The 21,947-nt window shown below is 59.2% G+C and overlaps 2 protein-coding genes across 3 annotated transcripts in view; one reads left to right on the top strand and one right to left on the bottom strand.

Moving 5' to 3' along the window:
- The first annotated feature begins 5,006 nt into the window (after positions 1-5,006).
- SLC25A39 (solute carrier family 25 member 39) lies at positions 5,007-16,043 on the top strand. Of its 2 annotated transcripts, XM_024195158.2 has the most exons (11): positions 5,009-5,157; positions 5,868-5,927; positions 7,954-7,998; positions 9,750-9,859; positions 10,798-10,865; positions 12,054-12,178; positions 12,911-13,084; positions 13,687-13,796; positions 14,358-14,439; positions 14,711-14,791; positions 14,904-16,043. In XM_024195158.2, exons 1-11 carry the CDS (start codon positions 5,058-5,060, stop codon positions 15,020-15,022), a joined length of 1,074 nt encoding a protein of 357 aa, XP_024050926.1. In that variant the 5' UTR covers positions 5,009-5,057; the 3' UTR covers positions 15,023-16,043. The 2 variants fall into 2 exon arrangements, with proteins under 2 accessions (XP_024050927.1, XP_024050926.1); XM_024195159.2 differs by lacking the exon at positions 7,954-7,998 and having other exon boundaries at positions 5,007-5,157.
- Positions 16,044-20,190: 4,147 nt separating this feature from the next.
- The window catches only part of RUNDC3A (RUN domain containing 3A), an 8,026-nt gene continuing 6,269 nt past the window's right edge, over positions 20,191-21,947 (bottom strand). Inside the window, exons 7-8 of the mRNA XM_026654671.1 lie at positions 21,133-21,239; positions 20,191-20,333 (exon numbers count right to left, since the gene is read on the bottom strand). Coding sequence (XP_026510456.1) covers positions 20,191-20,333; positions 21,133-21,239 — 250 coding nt within the window. The remainder of the gene's footprint in view (positions 20,334-21,132; positions 21,240-21,947) is intronic.

Here is a 21,947-nt window from a genome sequence, read left to right as displayed (position 1 = left end):
CCCTAGGAAAGGACCCAAGGACAGTGGAAAGGGGGCACGGGAGAGTTACAGCAACTAGGCAGCTGGGGGCCAGGAGTGGAAAGGCTGCAGTAGCCCAGGTGTCCTGGAGTATCCCTTTCCAGACTCCAGGTGAGGTGGTGGTGCAGTGTGGTGGGGGGACCGCAAGGCCCAGCCCTAGAGCAAGGAGCCAGGTGGATTTTCTCTTAGCCCCTAAGAGAAGAGTCCAATACGGTAGTGTGGGGAGCTGGGGTCTGGGAAGAGACACATTGATGCTAAACCACAGGAGAGAAGCCAGTTCGGTGGGGGCGGGCAGGCAATGTGGTGCCCAGGTGGAGATAAGGGGGCAAATTTGCTCCTTGATCAGAGCGATGCTGACTGTGGAGTAAGCATTTCATGTTCTCTGTTTACTTCTTCTTATGCTCTTAGTTCAGACCAGCTGGATTGCAAAGTTCAATCTATTAATGAATTATTATTTATTATGATAATAGTGCCTCGAGGCTCCCTTAGAAGCCCTTTGTAGCAGGGACTATCATTTACTGTAGGTTCACTCAGTGCCTATCGCACTGGGGCTCTGACCTTGTTGGGCTGTAACAGAAATGCCTGTAACCACAGTACTAATCACTCTGCACACCCTTAGCAATGCCTATGCCTGTGCCTGTCCCCCGAGAACTCCCAGGCCAAAAGACAATTGTTCGCTGTATGTTGCTCTCACGGGGAGCTGCTGTGCCAGGGTTAGGGGAGCTTGGCTGAGGAGCCCAGGTTTAACCCGCTAAAGCAATGCCCCAGGAGTGCACACAATGGAATGGCCTCGTCTGGGGCACGTATGGTCTCGAGGCTGCGTCCGCACTACAGACTTCTGCCAGCGTTGCTCTGTTGGTCAGAGTGTGATGAGGTTTGACCCCTGACCAACGCAGCTGGCAGGCAGAATTCTAGCGTGGATGCAGGTTTACCAGCAAAGCTCCCCTTTTACTGGTATCGCTTGTTTCACTCCTGGGGGTTGGTTTTACTTTACCAGGAAAAAGCTCTGCTTCTGCGTTATAGCTGTGTCCGCAGCAGGAGCGCTTTGCCAGGATAGCGAAGTGCTGCTTGTGTAGACGTAGCCTCAGTTACACACATGCGGGTGTCTGCAGGTCACGTGCGTGGGCGTTCCAAAGCCCTGTGAAGTAAATAAAGCCTTGACATGAATCTTTCTGTCCTCTCTAGAGCTGGGACTAGGCCAGGGTGAATACTGGGACTTCTCTATGAGCCAAGGATTGGTGGGGAGCACCACTGCCCCCATACCACTGCCTTTTTTTCCCCCCCTTCTCCTCACTTAAAAAAAGAAAAGAAACTTTTATTTTAAAACCAGCCCCACTTTGCTGCCATCACAGAGGCTGAGATTTTAAGTTCCTGATCCCAAACTCGTGGAAGTCAAGGGAGACCTTGCAATGGCTTAACCGGCTTTGCGTCAGGCCCGAAATGCACAAAAGGCAGAAAATCCCCCAGTTAAGATCTCCACAGCATCTTCTTTAGTTCTATGTAGTCCTGCTTTATCCCATGCCTTGTCTGTCATGTTGTGAGCCCTCTGTCATGTTTGCGAAAACACCTAGCGCTTTGTGGGCACTACCAGAGACAAACAACATGCATAGCTTGGGAGAGCTCTGATTGAACACAGAGGTGCAGGTGAAGCTATGTAGGGTGGTGGCGCTGCCTTATTTCACTTAACTGACAGAGAAGAGCCTTCTTGGGCCAGCTGGTAATTATCTGTGGAGCTCCACTCGATGAAGGCTGTTAGTCTGGGTTTCCCTGTTTTGTTCTCTCCGGAGATGCCTGGGATATGAGAATCCAGCTGATGTCTTCCTGCCTCTGACTTCCATGCGGGTGATCCTGATCCTGCAGTGGGCATTTGGCTGATAATGAACAAGGCAGTAGACTCTGGACTGGCTCCTACAGGGCCAGTGGGGGTGAGACCTTGTTTGTTTGTCAGTAACATCAGCAGGTGTGAGTCACTGACATGCAGGGAGCGGCGATGAGGAAGAAGGGGCCATCTGTACAGAAACTGTCCACGTCCTCTCCGTGGAATCTCCTGCATTTAAAATCTTAGCCCTACCGTGCCCGGCCATGTCACTGCTTGCACCAGCTTTTACAGACACATCAGTGCCTTTCTAATAGTAAACAGCTGGCCACGGTCATGCTCACTAGGAGCACTTTTTCCTGAGTTAAGACCCCTGTAAAAGGCAGCAGATCAGACCCTAGGGGGAGGGAAGCAGGAGGCTATGTGTGTGTAAGGACTGATTATATAGGCCCAAGGCAGGTGGCATAAAGTCTGGGCTTCCAGGAGATCAGGATGACCAGGTGGGGAAGCCTCTCTCTGTCCTGGAGAAGCCCTGGATCCTTCTCTGTTCCCTTGTTACATGGTTGGAGGGTGCTGTGTTGTGGCATATATGAATAGCAGGTGATTAAGCCAGTTAAGTGTTGCACTCTCCCCAGCCTGACATAAGGTGTTGGGGCAGGCTCACACGGATGAAGTCTGCTTGTGTGCAGGGAGCACAGCTGCAGTCATTGGAGAACTTCATTCCAAGGACTGTGTTGAGTCTGTAGGGCAGTGGTTCTTAACCTTTACTGCAGCCTGCACTCCTTTGGTTCTCAAAACATGTTCTCGCACCCCTCATCAAACATCCTTGAAGTAGGCCAGTTCTTTAAACCTAGATATATTTTTGTTTGTATATTACAGTAATCGTTAAATGCATAATGTTAATAAATACATAGGTTTGATGAAACAAAGTAGTTATACTTCCGTGCCTGTGCTTAATTTGTGTTTTCGATGATTTACCTTCTAAAAAAATCTGACACGTCTCGCACCCCCAGAGAGGGCATCTCAAACCCCCAGGGGGTGCGTGCACCCCAGGTTAAGAACCACTGCTGCTCTAGGGTATTCTCCCATCTAAGCAGAGGTCCTAGGACATTACTCCCTTTAATCCTACAAATCCAGCAGGAGAGGAGCCATGCGGGACTCTCGCAGTGTGCATGGTACCTGTAATAGGACGGCAGATGCTAGGACCTTGCTTAGGGATCGAGGGTGTGTCTGTGGAATTCTCTCATTATCAGGTGCTTGAGCCCTATGCAAAAGTGCAGTGTAATTATCCCCCAGTCACTATAAGGTTACATCAGCTTCTCTCAGGCAGAGGGAACTAGGGCCCCAGGATAGGGGAGCTCCCCTATAGGGAAGCCCTAAGAACGGCCAAGCAGAGATTTATGATCTGGAATCGTGATTTGAGTTACCAGTAAAACCAACCCCCAGGAAAGGGGTATGTTTGGCTTGTAGGCAGTGTGGCTGTGCTGAGCAGGGTGGGACAGCGTCCAAAAGGAACACACAAAGACCTGGAACTAAATAGCCCTAGGAAAAGGTATGGAGGGTACCGGAAATGAAATGAGAACGAAAGTTCAGGTTCAATACACACGAGGGTATTTTCCCCCTGAAGGATGGTGGAAGTTTGGAATCGGAAAGCACGGGCTGACTCCATGTTGTTGTGTTTCGGCGCTAGTGGCTGGAGCTCATGGGGACTAAATGGGGTTAGATCCTGAAGGGCAGTGAGAGAGAAATGTAGTCTGGGCGCAGGGCTGTGAGGTAGGACTCCAGGCTTCCATTGCTGGCTCTGACACTAGCTTCCTCTAAGGTGTTAGGCAAGTCATTTCCCCTCTCCACGCTTCATGTTCTGGAAAGTAGAAGCAGCAGGCTAGTGCCTTGCCAGGTGTGGGGCCACTGGGAGGGTTAATTAATGGCTATAGAGCAGTGGCTCTCAACCTTTCCAGACGACTGGACCCCTTTCAGGAGTCTGATTTGTCTTGCATACCTCAAGTTTCACCTCACTTAAAAACGACTTGCTTACAAAATCAGACTTAAAAGTACAAAAGCATGTCAGCGCACGGTTACTGAAATTGCTGACTCATTTTGACACATCATAAAATAAACCAATTGGAATAGAACGATTGTCCTTGCAGTTCAGTGGAGAGCATATAGAGCCGTATAAACAAGTCTTTGTATGAAATTTTAGTTTGTACTGGCTTCACTAGTGCTTTCCATGTAGCCTGTTGTAAAATCAAGCAAATGTGTAGGTGAGTTGATGTACCCCTGGCAGATCTCTGCGTACCCCCAGGGATACATGTACCCCTGGTTGAAAACCACTGCTGCAGAGGGCTTTGCTGTTCAAAGTACTAAGTGTTGCCATTCCTGCTAACGTGCACATGGTTGCACTGGTCCCCATGTCTGAAGAAAGACTCCTGCCCCCTCTCCCTAGCACTTCTGGGCTGGGCCGGGAGGGAATCAGCTACTGTATTTGGCTTAGGTGGACGTACCCCTGTGATCAGTTCCCTGGGACTGCAGGAGGGTTCCTGGGCACTGCACCTTGCTTCTCCCCATCTGTTGACTTCGCACCATCCCGCCCCTCCTTCCTGCGTTGCGGGGGCGAGGCTCCTCCTCACAGGGCTGCAGGCCTGCTAGAGGAATGGGAGCGCTCGGTGCGTCTGACTCTGCTCCCCTCCCAGCCCTGCTGGGTCTCCCCTGCGGTAGCGCCTAATACTGGCTTCTTAGGTTCATCGCCTCAGATCAGGCCAGACCTGGATCCAGCTGTGGTGCTGGCAGGATCTTATCGGCGCTGCACCTGGTGCTGTCTCTCCCCATTGGGCGGACGATTGTATAAGCAGCACACGCGAGAAGGAGCCCCACCCCTTCTGCCAAGCCTGGATAACGCTGCCAGCGAGGGGTGGGGATTCAGCCTGCATGCCGAGGCAGCTGCAGGGTGGCAAGAGGGCTCTCTGGGTTTGACCCCAGGAAGGCAGGGATGTTGGGACCTCTCAGACCTGGTCTCACTTGCTCAAGGGGCACTAATCTCCCTCTCAGGGGCTGGCGGTAACCAGTCTGCTCTGAAATGCAGTCTCCTTGGGGCTCCCCCAGCCAGCGTACGTACCAAGGGAGCCGATGGCTCTAGCTGGAGGCTTCTGGGATGAAGCTCGGAGCCGGAAGACAGCATTGCCTGTAACAGCGCCGCTGCCCCCTTTGTGTCTTGCAGGCGGGTAGCATGATGTCTGAGAACACGTCAGTGAGCCCTGCAGGGGGCATCACCCCCCTGCAGCAGATGCTGGCATCTGGGACCGGGGCCCTCTTCACATCTCTCTTCGGTAAGGGGTCAGCATGGGGATGGCTGAGCGAGGCTGGAGAGACAGGGTGGGTGGGTGCAAGGATTTCCACGTGAGTTCAGGGTATGCACGTAGGGAGGTCGGGGCGTGCGCACGTGTATAAGGGGACGAGAGTGAGTGTGCAAAGGGCAGGTGAGCTCACTGTTCTGAACTTAGGACAATCTCTGGGGCTTCTGCTGATACGGCCATGGCCTCTTCCACCTCTCAACTTCCCTTTCCTAGCAACCCTCCCCCTGGAATCCCAGCTCGATTCCTTGTGTCTCATCCCCTGATTAAAGTTTCTCCCAGCAAATCTGGGCTGGTCATTAAGAGGCTTAAAACTCCTTGGAGAGCTGGAGTCTGGCTGTTTGCTGTGCACCATGGGCTCTGCTGACCCCGGGCTCCAGAGGGAGGTGTGAGGAAGAGCAGGTTCTGTTCCCAGCTCTGGGAAGGAGGGTGGGGTCTGGTGGTTAGAGGGAGAGGAACAGGGACTCCTGGGTTCTACTGAGCTCTGCCCACGCTCACGCTGTGAGCTCGGCCACGGCCCTTCCCATCTTTGAGCTGCTGTTTCCCTGTCAATATTAAATCCATTTCCAGATCTACCTTTCAGGGGGGAGGTGTATTTGCCCACTCACTGATAAAGCACTCTGCGCCACCCTTTGGCCAACCACCCTACACTGGCCCCAGGTCTAAGTAGGCGCCTTCTCTTTCAGTGACTCCCCTGGATGTGGTGAAGATCCGGCTGCAGGCCCAGAGGACGCCCTTCTCTAAAGGTAACTAAGTGCCCAGGGCAGAAATCTTGCCTTCTCTCCGCAGCTGGAGGCCAGGTGGGTCGTCTCCGAGCCTGCGACCTCGGCAGCAGTGAGCCCGGCATGCGATAGCTCAGACCCCGGGTTGTTTCTTTCTCCGGCTTTGCCTGGCAGGTGTCTGTGAACCGCAGCAATCCCAGTCCCCTATACAGGCCCCAAGGGGAGTTGTGAGGAAGAGCCTCTGCCTGGTTAGTGAAGGGCTTATCGGGTTCTGTGATATTTGGCTACTCAGTCTGGGCAGGGACTGCCTGCAGGCAGCCGAGCAGTGAAGACCACCGCAACGGTGGTCACCTGGGGTTGGTGCCCCCCTGATGGGGACACAGGTTCAGCAGAGGGGGTCTGGCAAGGCAACCTCAGGCTGCATCCCCGCTTCCCCCATTTGGGAGCTTCTTTCCTAGGCCCTCTCCAGGAGGCCCAATCCTGGCATGGCCCCCCCCATACACTGAACCTGTGCAGCTGGCTTGAGTGGGATCAGCGTTCCCACAACAGCACCCCAGTAGTGTACCACCCACAGGGGGCTAAGAGCATCCTGCCTCTGGGGTGGGAGCTGGGCTCACATCTGTGTGGCCTTAGGGGAGAGGGAATATGGGCTTAGGTGTCCCATAGGGCCTCAGAGCCAGTGTGTTGGGGGGAGCTGGTCTGGGATGTCCTGTATGGACCTGAAGTGGGTGGGTCAGTGGGGTGCCTGGCACATGTAAAGGGCTCCACAGAGCCAGGGACTGGTCATTATCTGTAGGCCTCTAGTGAAGGCAGGAAATCGGGCTCCCTCCTTCTGGCTCTGCCCTTCCTTCCAGGCTCTGGTGCTGCCTGACAGGAAGGAGCACGTCCCAGGCCTTGGCTTGTCCTGGCCGCTGCCCTGCAGGGCTGCTCTGCATTAATCACAACCAGCCTGAACTAACCCTGGCTGACAGGTCCAGGAGCAGCCAGCCCCTTTCAAGCCTCAGCAGGAGTTTGTCGCTCACAGACTGCGTGAGAATCCCTAGCCCGGCCTCTTGCCTCCAGGTTCTCTTTCAAATAGTGAGCCAGGCCTGGGACACCTGCACTGACTGTCATGGGGGGGGGATTTCGGTAAGGGTTAGAGCAGGGGCCTGAGGGTCAGGACTCCTGGGTTCTGATCCCACTGCCTCCCTCTGGGAGTCACTTCCCCTCCCTGTGCCTCAGCCTCCCTCCCCTCAAGCTATAAAACTTGAGAGCAGAAAGTCTGTTTGTTTGTGAAGCAGTTTGGAAGTCTCATGTGGAAGGGACTAGTCCAGGGATCGGCAACCTTTGGCACGCGGCCCGTCAGGGAAATCTGCTGGCGGGCTGGGATAGTTTGTTTACCTGCAGCGTCCGCAGGTTCGGCCGATCGCAGCTCCCACTGGCTGAGGTTTGCCATTCCAAGCCAATGGAGGCTGCGGGAAGCGGTGGAACAGCAAACCGCAGCCAGTGGGAGCTGCGATCGGCCAAACCTGCGGACGCTGCAGGTAAACAAACCGGCCCGGCCCGCCAGCGGATTTCCCTGATGGGCCGTGTGCCAAAGGTTGCCGATCCCTGGACTAGAGAGACAATGGGCTAGTCTGGTGGAACGGGGTCCCTTGGAATCCGTATGGGGCTGGATTCAGGTGACTTGACTGCCAGAGTCATGCTGCTAAATAGATCCTGGACGTTCCTGCCGCCTGCTCAGCTGTGGGGGGCTATGGAACAGATGTTAAGAGACGCCTCCCTGTTGCGGGCAGGCGGAAGTGACTTGTGTTATCAGCCGGTGTGTGTGTGTAGCATTTTCAGATCTCGTCCCAGCTCACGCCAGCAGCCTCCCCCTTTCCAAACCCGAGTGGCTTGCCCCAGAACAGCCCCCACATCCCAGCTCTCTGCTGACAGCAGGGCACGGGGGTCCCTGCCTTCCCAGACCATGCACTGCTAGCACCCACCTGCCCGGCCCCCGAGAGCTTGGCTGCCGCCAGGAGGGAGGGTGTCCCCGCCTGTCGCTAAATGTGTCCCTGTTGTGTTTCAGTGTTGTCAGTAGAGTGTGTGCCCTGGAGCGTTCACCAGTCCAAATGTGAGTATCTCTGGGTATTCTCCTTTCGCCCTCGTCCTGCTAACAGCCTCCCGTGGCTGCTGACCCTCGACAGCTCCATCCCCCCTGCCCCGGGGAGAACCTGTTCCCCATAGCTGCAGTCTCCAGAGCAGGGCAGTGCAGGGCTCTGTGCACCCTTGCTCACCCCACGCCATCTTCCTTCCATCCCTACTGCAATGGAGTCTAGTTCCGAGTCATCTGGGGGTCAGGTGCTGTCTGATGGTTAGAGGAGGGGGCACTGGGGGCCGCAGCACTGGGTTCTGTTCCCAGCCCTGCCACTGACTCACTCCATGGCCTTGGGTAAGTCCCGTCCCCCCCCATCCCATGGCCCATTCTGTAACCACCCCCCTCCTGGCATAGCTATGCAGGACAGGGACGCCTGCGATGGGAGGGGCCCCCTTGGGCATATCCAGCCTCGGCTGGTTCGAGGGGAGCCTCTTCTGCCCGATGACGCCTCGCAGCAGCCCCTCACGTGCCCTCCCTCCCAATGTCCTGGATGGAATGCAGGGGGCAGTACCCCCCCCCCCCCACACACACACTCTGCAGGGTTACTAGTGCTTTGTCAGAAACATGTGCTGGAAGCTGGCTGACCCAGGCCACTTGGGGGTTCAACACTAGCCAGTTCCCCTGCAGGAGCGCACGTGGGCCTCTCTGTCCTCGTTCCGTCCGTCTCTTGTCTGTCCTCCCCTCTGGCTGCCCTGCTGCGCGCTTGGATCCCTGCTGAGCCTAACCTGCCGCCCGCAGTTATGCCCTGGGCATGGAAACCAGACTGGCCCGTAGGGGTGGCTGATGCTGATTTGGTGGTGGGGATGGCTCTAGTGAGGTTGGCGACTTTGTCCCCACCCTGCCTTTCCTCTGCCCATCTGGCAGCTTCCCACACCAGGCTCCCGTGCCCACTGCTGCCTCTCTCCCTGCTAGGCTCCCCTCTCTGCTGGGCGATTGTCCCTGGGGTTTGGTAGAGGGCTGCTTTAATCTGTGTGTCTGGCTCTCCAGCGGCCCCTAGGCAGGGAAAGGGATTTGAAGGGGATCATGGGGAAGGGAGCCAGGCAAACCCTCAGGGGGACAGGGCTGACACTGACTCGTGGAGGCAGGTGGCCTCCTGCCAGCACAGGCTGTTAGTGCAGGCTGACAGGACGGCTTTAGGGCGAGCGCATCGCGGGGATGAGGGGAGCGTGATGGAGTCAGACAGTTTCCCAGGACTCGCCCTTTTTGCCTCGCCGCACTTCTGCTCTGGTGCCTTTATTCTGCATGACAGGATTGGGGCAAGTCCCTGCCTGCGCCTGCCCCCCCACTAAACGTGCCTGTGTCCCAGGCCTGTGGTAACAATGGCTTGCGGGAGGCCTGAGGCCTGGCCACCCCAGGGCGCTCTGTCTGAGATGAGCTTTGGCCTGGCTGCTCCAGCTGTCTGTCCAGCTCCCCACAAACTCTCCCTCCCCATGGCTGCCGGCTCCTCTCTCCCTGGCTGCCCTTTGGGAGAGCAGGGGCAGCGCCCCATGGGGCTCACGGAGATTGAAAGAGGAGCAGAGTTCTGGGGGCGGCAGGGAATGGGGCAGAGAGGAGCTGGCAGGGCCCTGAGGGGTATAGTCCTGCCCCCCTGCTGAGGGTCCTTGCAGAAGGAAAGGGCAGAGCCAGGAGCAGGGAGGGGGCTTGGGGGTGGGGAAGGGAAGAGCCTGAAGCAGGCTGGGCTGGGCGCGAGTTTAACCCCACGGTGTCTCCCCTGCCCCCTCCCACAGGGAAATGCTTCGTGTACTGCAACGGGCTCATGGACCACTTGTACGTATGCCAGAACGGGAGCAGCTGCACCGCCTGGTACAAGTCCCCCACCCGTTTCACCGGCACCCTGGTGAGGCTCTTCTCCTGCCGGGACCTGGCTGCCTTGGCGGGGCAGAGGGGAGCCAGAGCCAGTGCAGGGTCAGGCCTGTGGCTCGATGGCCAGGCTGCGTGCGGCAGTTCGGGCACCGCGGGCTGGGCCCTGCCAGGCCGCCTGGCAGGGCGATTGGAGGTGCGGGGGAGGAGAGCGGGCCGGGTGCACCAGTGTTCGGAGCAGCTTCACCCACCCCACTCCTAGGTGGCTCTGGCTCTGTGGAGGGGAAAGGGTTAATTTGCAAGAGGGGCGTGTAAGAGGGCGTGTCTGTCCTGTAGTGGCCCTGCTGGCCAAGCATGGCTCTGCAGAGGCCTGGCTCCGTTTCCCATTATCTCAGGGCTCCTTAATGAATGCCGCACTGGCTTTCTTGTGGCTAATGTCACGCCTGGTTTAACCACAGACCGTTCAGAACAGTCCTCAAAGGCCCAAAACAAAGTCCATCACCATGACACCAGTTTATACTCGGCTCGGACGTCCCCAGCCAGTCCTGGAGCGCTTCTCCTGTCCCGGCCCTTCCTAGCCAGAACTCAGCCTTGTACCCCGTGCTCTCCTGGCCCACCCCTGGTTACCCAGGGTCTCCTGCTCTCTGCAGCCCCTCTCATGGCTTCCTCTAGCAGCACCCGTACCTGCCCTGGGTTGAGAGCGCTCACTGGGGTGCCTTCCATCCCCTGCTGCTGTCTTCACCTTTATAAGGCCCAGGTGCCTTCCCTTAAGCCCAGTTGGGGAGCCAGTCACCCTGTGATGAGGGCTAGGCTGAAGCAGCAGCAGAGCTCGGCGTGGGAGGGAAAGACGCAGCCCCTGGCTGGGCTCTGGAGTGGGTATCTAGTCTCCCTTTCAGGCTATAGGGCTGCCCCTAGCATGGGGGAAGCCTCCTCCCCCTACTCTCTAACCCCCTTGGGCTCTCCTCTTCCTTTCAGGATGCCTTCGTGAAGATCACACGTTACGAGGGCATTCGGTCTCTGTGGAGCGGCCTGCCACCCACCTTGTGAGTCTGAGCACCGAGCGTTACAGCCCTTCCCCGCCGCACGCCGGCTCTAAGGGAGGTCGAATGCAAACACCTGGGCCCCCCTGCCTGCGGTGCTAGCCGGCCGAGCACTCCCAGCCTTCCTGCAGGGCCCACACAACCCAGGCGCTGGCGCTTACTGGTAGCTCCTGGCCTTTGCCCTGGGGTCTCTGACTGCGGGGGGAGGAGGTGGCGGCGGTGACTGTCCTGCACTGACTCAGAATCCTTGGTTATCCCTGGACTGCAAACTGTCTGCCTCCCCCTCCCCAGACCCCCTTCCCACCTTTTCCACTCCCTCTCTTCATGAGGGTGTCCCTGCCCTCTATCACCGCCTGGTGGCCAAGCATGGCTCTGCAATGGCCTGCCTCAGTTTCCTCTGAGGCTCCTTAATAACCCCCACAAGGGCTGTGTCTCAGCGAATGCCACCGCTGTCTGGGGCTAGTTTGATAACAGAAACAGTGCGAAACAATTCTCCAACAAAGCCCATCACCATAACACAAAAGTTCATACCCAGCTCTGGTGTCCTCAGCCCGTCCTGGAGCTCATCACCTGTTCCAGCCCTTGCTAGCCAGAGCTCAGCCCATTTTAGCCTTCCCTGGCTCAGAGAGGTCAGCAGGGAAACCCCCTCTGCTGCTCTCCTTGTCTTCCCCTGGCCACTCAGGATCACTAGCAGGTCTTCCTGCTCCCTGTAGCTGTACTCTGATCTTAGCTGGGCTGAGAGCTGTCTGGAGATCAACCTTCCTCTGCTTCTGTCTCCCCTTTATAAGATCCAGGTGCTTTCCCTTAAGCCCAGCTGGGCAGCAGGTAATTAGTCCCGGGTGCACTGGCCTCCCCTCCCCTGCTCCCTCTTAAAGGGGCCAGTCACCCCGGGACACTCCCCACAGACAGCCCCCTTCGCCCTCTGACCTTTCAGGCAGAGCTGTGTGCATGCGGCGTTTTGACAGGGTCCTCTGTGTGCGTGAAGCCTTTTCAGGCAAATGGAACCCCCCCCCCCCCCCCCATTGCTCTCTGGGAGATGGGTCCCACTGCTTAGCCGGAGAATGGGAGGGGCCGTGTCAAGGCCCAGCTGGGATCGGGGGGGATTATGCCTGGAGCAATCTGCCCCCCCTGCTCGGCATGGAGCGTGACGCGAGTTGGCGGGTGATGCTAACGGGCCCCTCTCCTTGGCAGGGTGATGGCGGTGCCTGCCACGGTGATCTATTTCACCAGCTACGACCAGCTGCGGGATTATCTGCGCTGCCGGATGGGCAGCCAAGGGGCCCACGTCCCCCTGGTGGCTGGTGCCCTCGCCAGGCGTGAGTACTCTGCGTTCAGGGTCCATGTACCTTGCAGCCTCCCCCCGCCCTGCTCCTCTGGCCCGGGGGTAAAGAATCATTCCGAATGAACAACGGCCTGCCTTGGTTTTTAGCAGTGAGGGTCATTAACCGTCGGCACAGTTGGCCCGGGGTGGTGATGCTGGATTCTCCGTCCCTGGCCGTTTGTAAATCAAGAGCCGGTGTTTTTCTAAAAGCCCTGCTCTAGGGATCGTGGCCTGCGTTGTGCAGGGGGTCCGACGAGATGATCGCAAGGGTCCCTTCTGGCCTGGGAATCTAGATCTCGTGTCCGTGGTTAGATCAATTCCCTGCTCTGTCGCGGACTCGCTGGGTGACCTCACGCACAACCCTGCCCCTCCCTGGGCTTTCATTTCCCCATCTCCCTGCAGCGGGAAGGCTGAACAGCCCCCCTGCTGCACTGAATCACAGTGAGATCCTCACGCTGGGATGAGCCGTAAGCTGCTGTCCCAGGTGTACCGTGCTGTAAACAAGAAGCGATCCCAGCAGCCAGCTCCTTGCCAAACCCGATGGGCCAGTGCCAGGGCCGGCCCCCCTGGCCTCCTGCACCACGTGCTCTTCCCGTTCTAGGAATTGCAGGTGACTGCCCTGTTTGCACATGGGGGTGAGACGGCCTGGCCTTGCCCCGTCGTCGTGCCTTGGGATCACTCTTGCTGCTGGCTTGGCGGTAGCTGATGTTCTGACTCCCTCCCTCAGTGGGCGCGGTGACGGTGATCAGCCCCTTGGAACTCATCCGGACTAAGATGCAGTCCCGGCCGCTGAGCTACCGCGAGCTGCGTGTCTGCATCCAGTCCTCGGTGGCCCAGGACGGCTGGCTGTCCCTCTGGAGGGGCTGGGGGCCCACCGTGCTGCGGGACGTTCCCTTCTCAGGTATGCCACACAGAAAAGGGGTGCTGGGGACTGGTGAGGGGGCTGTGGGCCGCACTGGGGCTGGTCTCCCCCAGCTGGGGCTGGAGACGTAGGGAAAGGTTTGACCCAGGACACGAATTCCCTTCTTGCCACCTGCAGAGACCACTCGGTGTCATGCTAATAGCTTGGGGCTGCCTACAGGAGGCGCTGACGGGCCACACTCCAGTCCCTATCCCTTCTGTGTATCTCTTGTCCAGGGCAAAGTTTTTTACCTGACAGTGGTGACTCCAGAGCGAAGGATTTTCAGACCCAGTCCCCACCTGAGCTGGGATACCAATTTGGTGGGGCTCAGCCCAGTTCCAGGGCCCTTCATGCCAGGAAAAATAGGCCTGCCAATTCCTGGTGTCAGCCGAACGGCCAAGAATCTCCCGTCTCTCCCCTGTGCTCGCTCCCAGTCAGGGCTGGGCTGGGCAGGGGGATGTTTGCCTTTTGCCGTATCTGCTCCGGGGCGGATAGATTGAGGTCAGTCCCCAGGGCTGGGGCTCAGTGCCAAAGGGCAATGCCCCAGGAGCAGCAGTGGAGGTGGATGCTTCTAACCCGGGGCACTGGTCTGTCTCTCTCAGCTCTCTACTGGTTTAACTACGAGCTGGTGAAGGAATGGCTCTGCCGTCAGTCCCGGCTTGACGAAGCCACTTTCATGGTCAGCTTCACAGCGGGGGCCGTCTCAGGGACGGTGAGTATGGGAGCTTCTGTTCCGTCCTGGGGGATCCGAGTTTCTGCCTGGGTTTGAAGGGAGCCCGTTGGGCTACCTCCACCCCCAGAACGTTGGGATTCTAACCAGGGGAAACAGCCCTGCTGGAATCAGAAGGGCTTCAGGGCGTTTTATTTGGGTGCAGTTTATTTGGGGGTCAGCTGTTCCCCTCCTTGAAACGCTGGGACCTCGGATCCAGCAGCCTTGGCCAGCTTGGGTCCGGATAGACCTTTCCCCGCCCCTGCACGAGACACAGGCAGTACCTGCCCCAGAGCAATGTCTGCGCAGGGACCAGCCTAGAGTCGGGGATGCAGTGGGAGCCGGGGGGGGTTGTTGTTACACCAGAGGCCAGGAAACTCGGCCCCTTGTGGGCGGAGGTTCTAACCTGCCTAGGACAATGGGCGGAGGAGGGCTGAGCGCTCGGGGGGCAGATGGTAGGGGCTGAATTCAGCGTCTCTTGGCAGGGAGAAGTGCTGTAGGGGGAGGCACTGGGGTCCCCAGCTGTGGCTTGGCAGTGATGGGCAGCTTCTCCCCTTCCTCCAGGTGGCTGCTGTGCTGACGCTGCCCTTCGACGTGGTGAAGACCCAGCGACAGATTGAGCTGGGGGACAGGGAGACGCTCCGAGGTGAGGGGCTCATGGGGAGCCCGGGAACGTGGGACTCTGAGCAGCCCATCACGGGGGGCTGGCTCCTTTCACTGCCCAGAGGGGGAGCTGTGATTCTGCACACAGGGGCGGGAGGGAGCGGAGGCTCCTCTGGAGCAGACACCCAGTGTCCAGCTGCTACTCATGCCTTGGGGGGAAGCATTGGAAGGTGGGGCAGACCCTGCCCTAGGGTGAGTGGCGAGTACCAGCACCCCCTTCCCCCTCATACCTCCACTTTGCCTTCGCCCCGCAGTGGCTGCCTCCAAGTCCTCCTCCACCTGGCTGCTGCTGAGGAGGATCCGAGCTGAGTCTGGCACCCGTGGGCTCTTCGCAGGTAACTGGAACGGCAGCCGGGCCGGCTGTAGGATGAGGGGTGGGGAGCGACCGCGTTTCCAGGGGTGCCAGCTAGCGGGGGCGGGTAACGCTGCTCTCTCTGCCTCCCGCAGGCTTCCTGCCCCGCGTCATCAAGGTGGCCCCGGCCTGCGCCATCATGATCAGCACCTACGAGTTCGGCAAGACCTTCTTCCAGAAGCTGAACCAGGAGCGACGGCTCAGCAGCCTGTGAGCGCCAGGGCGGGCAGAGCCCCCGCAGCGCAGCCTCCAAACTAACCACCCTGTGGGCCAGGGCCAGGCGGAGGAGCCAGCCCCTGGCTGATGGGGGAGTTCCCCAGAAGGGAGGTGACTGCAGAGATCAGTGGTGGGATTCAGCTGCCAAAGCCAGGGCCTTTCATTTCATCCAGCCTCCTTTCCTGGGGGCGACAGCGGCGGTTCTGCCTTCCTACCTCTCGGCTCCTGCTGAGATCCACTGGGAACAGACCTCCCTGCTAGCCACAGCTTCTTCCCCAACATGCCCTGGGCTGGGATATGCAACGTCCAAGTGCCTTCTAGTCTCGCTCTCTCCTTGTGTTTCCTGCATCCACCTCAGCGGGTTTCCCGGCTGCCTCCCCGGGGGCGAGCTAGAGAGGCTGTCAGAGCAGCGTGGGCACCACGGTGCTTCCCAGCTGAGAACGGTCAGGCCTGTTTGCCTTTGACAACATCTCACCTCCACCCTCCCTTCCCCACTGACACGTTCATGGTTTGGAGGCTGCCTGTGCCTGCCGGGGGCCGCTCTCCAGCCTGTGAAGAGCCCCCCCCAGCGGTGGGTGCCCTGCTCCTGGCATCTGATTGCGCTGGCCCCTTGAGGGGGGCAGAAATAAGCTGTAGTGGGAGCGACGGAGTTGTCCTCTGGCGAACGCAGAGGGCCCCCTCCCTGCCCAGCCTGGGGGGGGAGCAGGACAACCCCTGGCATTCCAAGTGAGGGGATCCGCTGCCACGGACCAAGAGCCTTTCTCTTCCAAAGACTTAGAGCGACTGGGGCACGAAGGGCAACAGCCCCTCCTGCTCGGAGTCTCTCCACATCTGTTCCTGCTGCTGGCTGGGTTTAGGTCCTAACCCACCTCATGCCCTCTCCGCACACCCCAGTCCCTTAGGCCTCCTCCCTGCGGGACAGCGATACAAAGGATAGTTGTACCCTGGACTCTAGGCCAGTCCCCCCCCAGGTAGCACCATGGCTTCTTCCACTCAGGACTTCCCCATTCCTATCTGCCCCCTGGAAGGCAGAGCTCTGGGGCTCAGCCCCCCAGGTGGCCCATGCTCCGACAAGACACCGTGCTGCTGGTAATGGACACCACCCGCTGGGCCCCTCCAGGGCTCCCCTTCCTCCCTGCTGCTGACAAAGGTGTGAAATCTCCAGGGCAGAGATTCCATGCCAAAGCGCCCCCATCCTCTTAGGGTCAGTAGCCGGACAAGTAGCCATCCTCCTTCCTGTGGGTAACGCACATGCCTGCGGCTGGTTCTAGGAGTGGGGATTCGTGCCGACTTCCTTCAATAAAAGACATTTTATGTGAAATTTGTGCCTGAAAACCCTTGCGCGCCCCCCCCTTCCCTTCCCCACCTGCCTGGTCTTCCTCCATCATCTCAGCTGCTGGGGGGGCCTATGGGCTGCTCTGCCAGCTGCTGGCAAGGGGCTAAGATTTGGCCTCCTGCAATGAGCAGCCATTGATCTCTGCTGGGGAGGGCTTGTTGTGCATCATGGTGTGATGGGGGGGCGTGGGAGCGGTACTTCCTGTCAGTGTCTGTGCAGGGTGGGAATTGATTGGTTAATCTCTTGGCCCTTCATTAACCAAGGGGATCCCTGCTGGGGTCTCTGCACCCTGACTGTGCCCCAAAGAGGGGAACTCCAAAGCCCCCCCTGCCCCTCGCTCTCTCCTCATCTGGACGTGGGGCCCAGAGAGCCCTTCTGCAAAGGCTGTGCTGGGGTGTTTGGGGACTGTCCCATCCTCCAGCCAGCTCGGTGGGGTGGGGCTGTAAGAAACCGCAAATGGGGGGGACGGGATGGGACACGAGGAGTGTGTGTGTCTGAGCTGGTGGAGCAGGACACAACCCAGCCCCACCTGTTTCCTGCTGCCATAATGCAGGGGAGGGGAGAGAGAGAGAGAGAGAGAGTGTGTGTGTGTGTGTGTGTGTGTGTGTCCTGCAAGACAGCCCCACTCATGGGGGTGGCAGTGCCATGCCCTTCCCTGCCTGTTCTGCGGGGGGGCTGTTGCCCATCCTGCTTGCTGCATCTCTCCACCTGCGGGTTTTCAAGCTATTGTCAGAGTTGTGAGGAAATGGGGGGGGTGGGGGGGCTGAATAAACCACCACCCCACCCCTTGGTTCTCCATGGGGCAGGGCTTTCTACCTTCAGTGGATCAAGCCCTTCCTCTTTTCCAGGGCCAGAGTTGGAGCAGTGCCTGCTTCCCCCAGCCTTGCCCTACCCTGGCTCCAGCCAAACGAGGTTCAGCAGCAAAGCTGTGATACTGACACACACACACCCCGTGGTGGGGTTCAGACCTGGAGGGGGCCACTGGGATGGGATTCAGGGGATCTTGGTTGTAATCTCAGCTCTGCCCCTGTGTGCCTCAGTTTCCCTGCTGTAGTCAGTGGGGTGATACCGCCTGGTCTCACATGAGGGACTGTGCCAATCACCTGATCGCTGGGAAGGGCCTTGAGACCCTGGAGTGGAAGGGGCTAGGCTGTGGGAGGGCTTGGCCGAAAAGCAGGATTCCCAAGCCCAGAGTTGGGCTGCTCTCTGCCCTTGGTGTTTTCCTGTTGTGTCCCCTGCTCAGTTGCAGATGCAGCATGGCTCCTTTTCAGCTGCTTCCCCCCCTCTCCGCCCCCGGTCAGCTGGCACTGGGGAACGTGGAGCAGTGAAGCCCCTACCTTGCCCCATGGTTATCCCTGCGGTGCCTGGTCACTGGAGTCCTGCCCTGCCGCTCTGCTGTATCTACACGGACCCCCACCTCCATTACTTCCTGCCTGAGGTTAGAGTAATGCGAGGGGCTCCCCCCCCCCAGCCTGCAGGAATATGAGCACCTTGCACACAGCAAGAGGAATCCTGGCTCTCTGCAAACCTCTTCCTCTCAGCAGCTCCCTGCTGGGCCCTGGCTAACAAGGGGTGAAGGCGGCTGCCCCAGGGTTGTCCCTCGCCTCTCCTTCCCCCCTTACCGGTACACTGAGCCTCCCAGAGCATCCTCCGCCGAAGAGCCTCCTTTAGTGCCCCCAGCTGCGCTAGGAGGCAGACAAGCCAACTCCCCCCCTTGCAGGAATGCCATGGGCACCCAGGCAGGAGCGTCCCCTCCATAAGGCTGGGGTGGATCAGAGAAAACCCCAGAGAGGGACGCTGGTTGGTGAAGCCCCTGACCTGACACGGAGAGCGCCTCAGCTCCTTGCCTTCAAGCACTGACGTGACCAGTGCCCGGGCCCGCAAGCCTCCCCCTTTGCTCCAGCGGCATCATGGGCACCACACTCGGACATGCCCGTAGCAGGCCCAGCGCTGTTTGCAGCCGGCTGAGGTCTTTCCGGGACAGCTTGAGCAGACATCAGCTTAACCCCGGGAGTGTGGAGCCCACAGGTGTAGCTCCAGGGATAGGTATGAGGGCAGCTGCACCTGTACCTCCGCAGGCTGCTACAACACGACCCCCAAATGGCTGCTGCCTGCAGGGGCCCAACGGGAGAGCTCACGAGGAGCCTGGGTTGCATTGGCGCTCAGCACCGCTAGCTCCCATCGACTACCGGCCTTTGCGAGCAGTTGCCCGGGGGCTCAGCGCTCTCTGAAAATCAGGCCGCAAGGCACCTTGCGGGGGGCTCCTAAAATCAGGGGCTGCATCTGAATGGCTTGGCTGTGATGGAGAGGGGCACGGTGGCTAGTGGCGGAGGAGCTGGGCACCCTTGCGCCAGGCTCGGAGGGTGGGTGCATGCGCCTACCTCCATGACCCCTGGGGCACCCCGCTTGAGTGGTCATGACTCAAATTCTCACCGTAACGTCCCCCCGCAACTCCCTCGTTCGGGAGCCAGTTTCCATCAGCTGCAGGCGCCCTGGCGGGCCCAGGCTCATGTTGCCAGGGCATTTTGTGTGGGCGTTTAGCTCTCTCTGCGATGACCGCCAGCTGGCCAAGAGCCCAGCGATTGAACCAGGCCCTGCAGAGCTCCAAGCCCAGGCTCTTTGCTTGAGCTAAAGAACGCGTCTAGCTGGGGTTGTGAGAGACGCGTGTGTCTGCAGAGCAGGCACTGAGGGGCCCCGACAATGCACTGACCCCCCCCCCCCCTGCCCCCCCCCCTCACTCCAAATCAGACCCAGCTCATATCTGCATTTATTGTCTGTTTGCTTCGACAGGGCCTCCCCCCCAGCCGGGGCTAGAAAATGCCAGGGGGGCGCTGGGGCTCTTGTCCCCGTCAGAGGGTGCCCAACCTGCCCCGGGTGGGGGCGCTGGGGAGCGAGACACGCAGGGCAGCAGCAGGACATGGGTGGTGGAGGAGGCAGAATCCCCTCCACCCACCGAGGCGGGGATAGTTGCTGGGCACACAAAACTGGAGGAGGGAGCGGTTTGGGGGGTCTCACCTCCACGGGGCAGACAGCCCCTCGGGCTGCAAAGCCACTTTGTCAAAGCATCTGGCCCCTGGCAGAAGGGCACAAGAGTCCAAGGCTGTGGTGCAGGGCTGAGGGAAGCAGGTAACAGCTGACAGCTCTTCCCCTGCCCCACAAGCCCCCTTCGGCTTCTCATGTGCCTAGGGGGCCATACAGTGTCCTGATGGGAGGAGGCATCAATCAGCTGGTTCCACAGCAGTGATAAACAGGGTGGGACACTGTCACGGGCGTGCCCCAAGGGGAGGCCATGGTCATGTGACAGTGCCCCACCCCGCCTCCACTCTTCACCCTTTCCAGCCAAGCGAAAGCTCCGCATGCAGGATTTATGTCCTGGTCCGTCCCCCCCCCCAACTCCTCCCCCTTTTGCAATTTCAGCCAATTGCAGGATCCTTCTTCACGCCCTGTCCTTCAGCTGCTGTACAGCACGGCGGTTAAACCGCTGCCTTGGTCCACCCCAGAGGTGGCTGCTTTTCTGCAGTCAGGTGCAGTGACCCGCTCTATGCGGCACATATCACAAAGCACATCGGGACCCTTCCGGCTCCGTACAAGCATAGGATATGAAGTACTCGGTTAAGCGTCCCTTGGGAGGAATGGGGCCCACGCCTGTAAGGATGCAGCGAATCAGCCAGGGGTGTGGCTGGCTGCCCCAGCCCCTCAAGAAGTTCAGTAAGGTCCATTTGCCTGTCGCATTGGTCCCCTTGGTTCGAGATGGTGGCGGCTCCTTGGTTCGCCTCTTGGCTCCCCGGTGGGACCCGCCGATCCCAGGACGAGTGGCGCCGCACAGCGTCTCAACTGGGGCTGTGGGCGGGGCTGGCTTCGTTGCTGTCACTCACCAGGCACTCGTTAGATTTCAGGCTGGCCAGGGACCTACAGCTTGGGAGGGAGGCCAGGGAGCCGCAGAGCCCCAGCATGGACGGGGTGGGGTCCTTCCCTGGAGGGCAGAGGGGAATTGAAAGAGGGCAGGTCAGAGCAGGGGCCCTGCCCAACCCAGGCCGTTCAAAAATCCCTGTGCGCTTTTCCTGGCGGAGAGGGGACAAGGTGCTAAGTGACTTGTCCAAAGTCCCACTGGAAGTCAGTGGCGGAGCCAGGACTAGGACCCAGGAGCCCCGATTCCCAGTCTCCTGCTCTCACCACTAGACCCCACTCCCTCTGAAAGCCAGGGAGCCCTCCCCCAAGGCCTGGCTCCCCGTTCCCCTGGCTCTAACCTCTACATCCTACAGGAACTGCCCCAAGCCAGCTTCCTACAGTGTAACAGATTCCTAGAGTCCAAGGCCAGAAGGGACCATTGCGTTCACCTTGCCCGAGCTGCGTGACGCAGGCCGGAGATCTCCTCCCAAGCAATTCCGAGAGCAGAGGGTTTCGAACCACATCCAGTCTGGATTTAAGTATCGCCCGGGATGGAGAATCCACCACCCCCCTCGGTAAGTTGTTCCAATGGATAATTACCCCAAACGTACGCCGTGTTTCCCGTCTAAATTGGTCCAGCTCCGTTGGGGCTGATCACCGCAGAATGCAGGCTGGGGGTTAGGTCAAGGAGCTGGGAGGCAGGATGCCTGGGTTCCACTTCCAGGTTCACCTCTAAATTCCCAGGCCTCTCGTACCAGCAGACAGGTGCTAGGGTCTTCCTCCAACCCCAGGAGTCTACTAATAGGTAACTCTTGCCTCCCAGCCCTCCCAAAGGCGGCTTGCCTTTCCACCCACCGACCCGCTCCCCGGGCCCGTGGGCTTACCCAATGGCCCCCAGGGCTCTCCTTCTTGCTTGTCCTCCCCCAGCCTCTGGGAATCCGAGCTCAGGCTGATCTCCGCCGACAGCTGATCCGTGCTCATGAAGCTGTGCCTGCGAGAGACAGCGCCCTGTTACTCCCGGCCCGGAGGAGCCGAAGCAGCATTCAAAACCCCACCGCCGGCGCATCCCCCCCCGCAGGAGTTCCTGCTGCTGCCGGTGACCGCGTCAGAGGGCCTTTCAGTTCCCACCGTGCGCTGCAAATTCTCCCGGAGCCCTGTGCGCTGGGGAGCTGGGAGCCGTGTGGGCTAGGAGCCTCTGGAGTCCCTCCGGCCACAGGCAGTAAGTCACCGTAGTGCAGCTGGGCCCTATTGCCCAGTCTCTGCTAACTAGGAGCGGAAGCACGTCTGTCCAGAGGGTGAGATTATCAATCTCCCAACCCCACTGCCCCCAGCAACCAGCTCGCAGCCTGCCACAGAGGCAATGGCAACACACAGCTGGGGTGGGGAGGATGGGGAGTGCTGGAAGGGAGACATCCGGAGCTGGGTATCTTACCCTGTTCACCCCACATCTGTTCATCCAACCACACCTCTGTCTAGGCTCCTCCCTCCCTGTCTGACCCTCCATCCTTCCATCCGTCTAGGCTCCTCCCTCCGTCTGACCCACCATCCTTCCATCCGTCTAGGCTCCTCCCTCCATCTGACCCTCCATCCTTCCATCCATCTAGGCTCCTCCCTCCCTCTGTCTGACCCTCCATCCTTCCACCTGTCTGACTCTCCATCCTTCCATCCGTCTAGGCTCCTCCCTCCGTCTGACCCTCCA

Source organism: Terrapene carolina, unplaced genomic scaffold, assembly GCF_002925995.2.
Source record: "Terrapene carolina triunguis isolate 2854851 unplaced genomic scaffold, T_m_triunguis-2.0 Scaffold193, whole genome shotgun sequence".
Lineage (NCBI taxonomy): Eukaryota > Metazoa > Chordata > Testudines > Emydidae > Terrapene > Terrapene triunguis.
This window is presented reverse-complemented; position numbering and strand designations above follow the sequence as displayed.

What these genes read in the sequence shown, in the direction of transcription:
- SLC25A39 (XM_024195158.2), top strand. Translation starts at nt 5,058, where the DNA reads ATGATGTCTGAGAACACGTCAGTGAGCCCTGCAGGGGGCATCACCCCC. An exon ending in CCCGTTTCACCGGCACCCTG is followed by an intron (nt 9,860 to 10,797) that starts GTGAGGCTCTTC and finishes TCTTCCTTTCAG; the next exon opens with GATGCCTTCGTGAAGATCAC. An exon ending in CGGGGGCCGTCTCAGGGACG is followed by an intron (nt 13,797 to 14,357) that starts GTGAGTATGGGA and finishes CCCTTCCTCCAG; the next exon opens with GTGGCTGCTGTGCTGACGCT.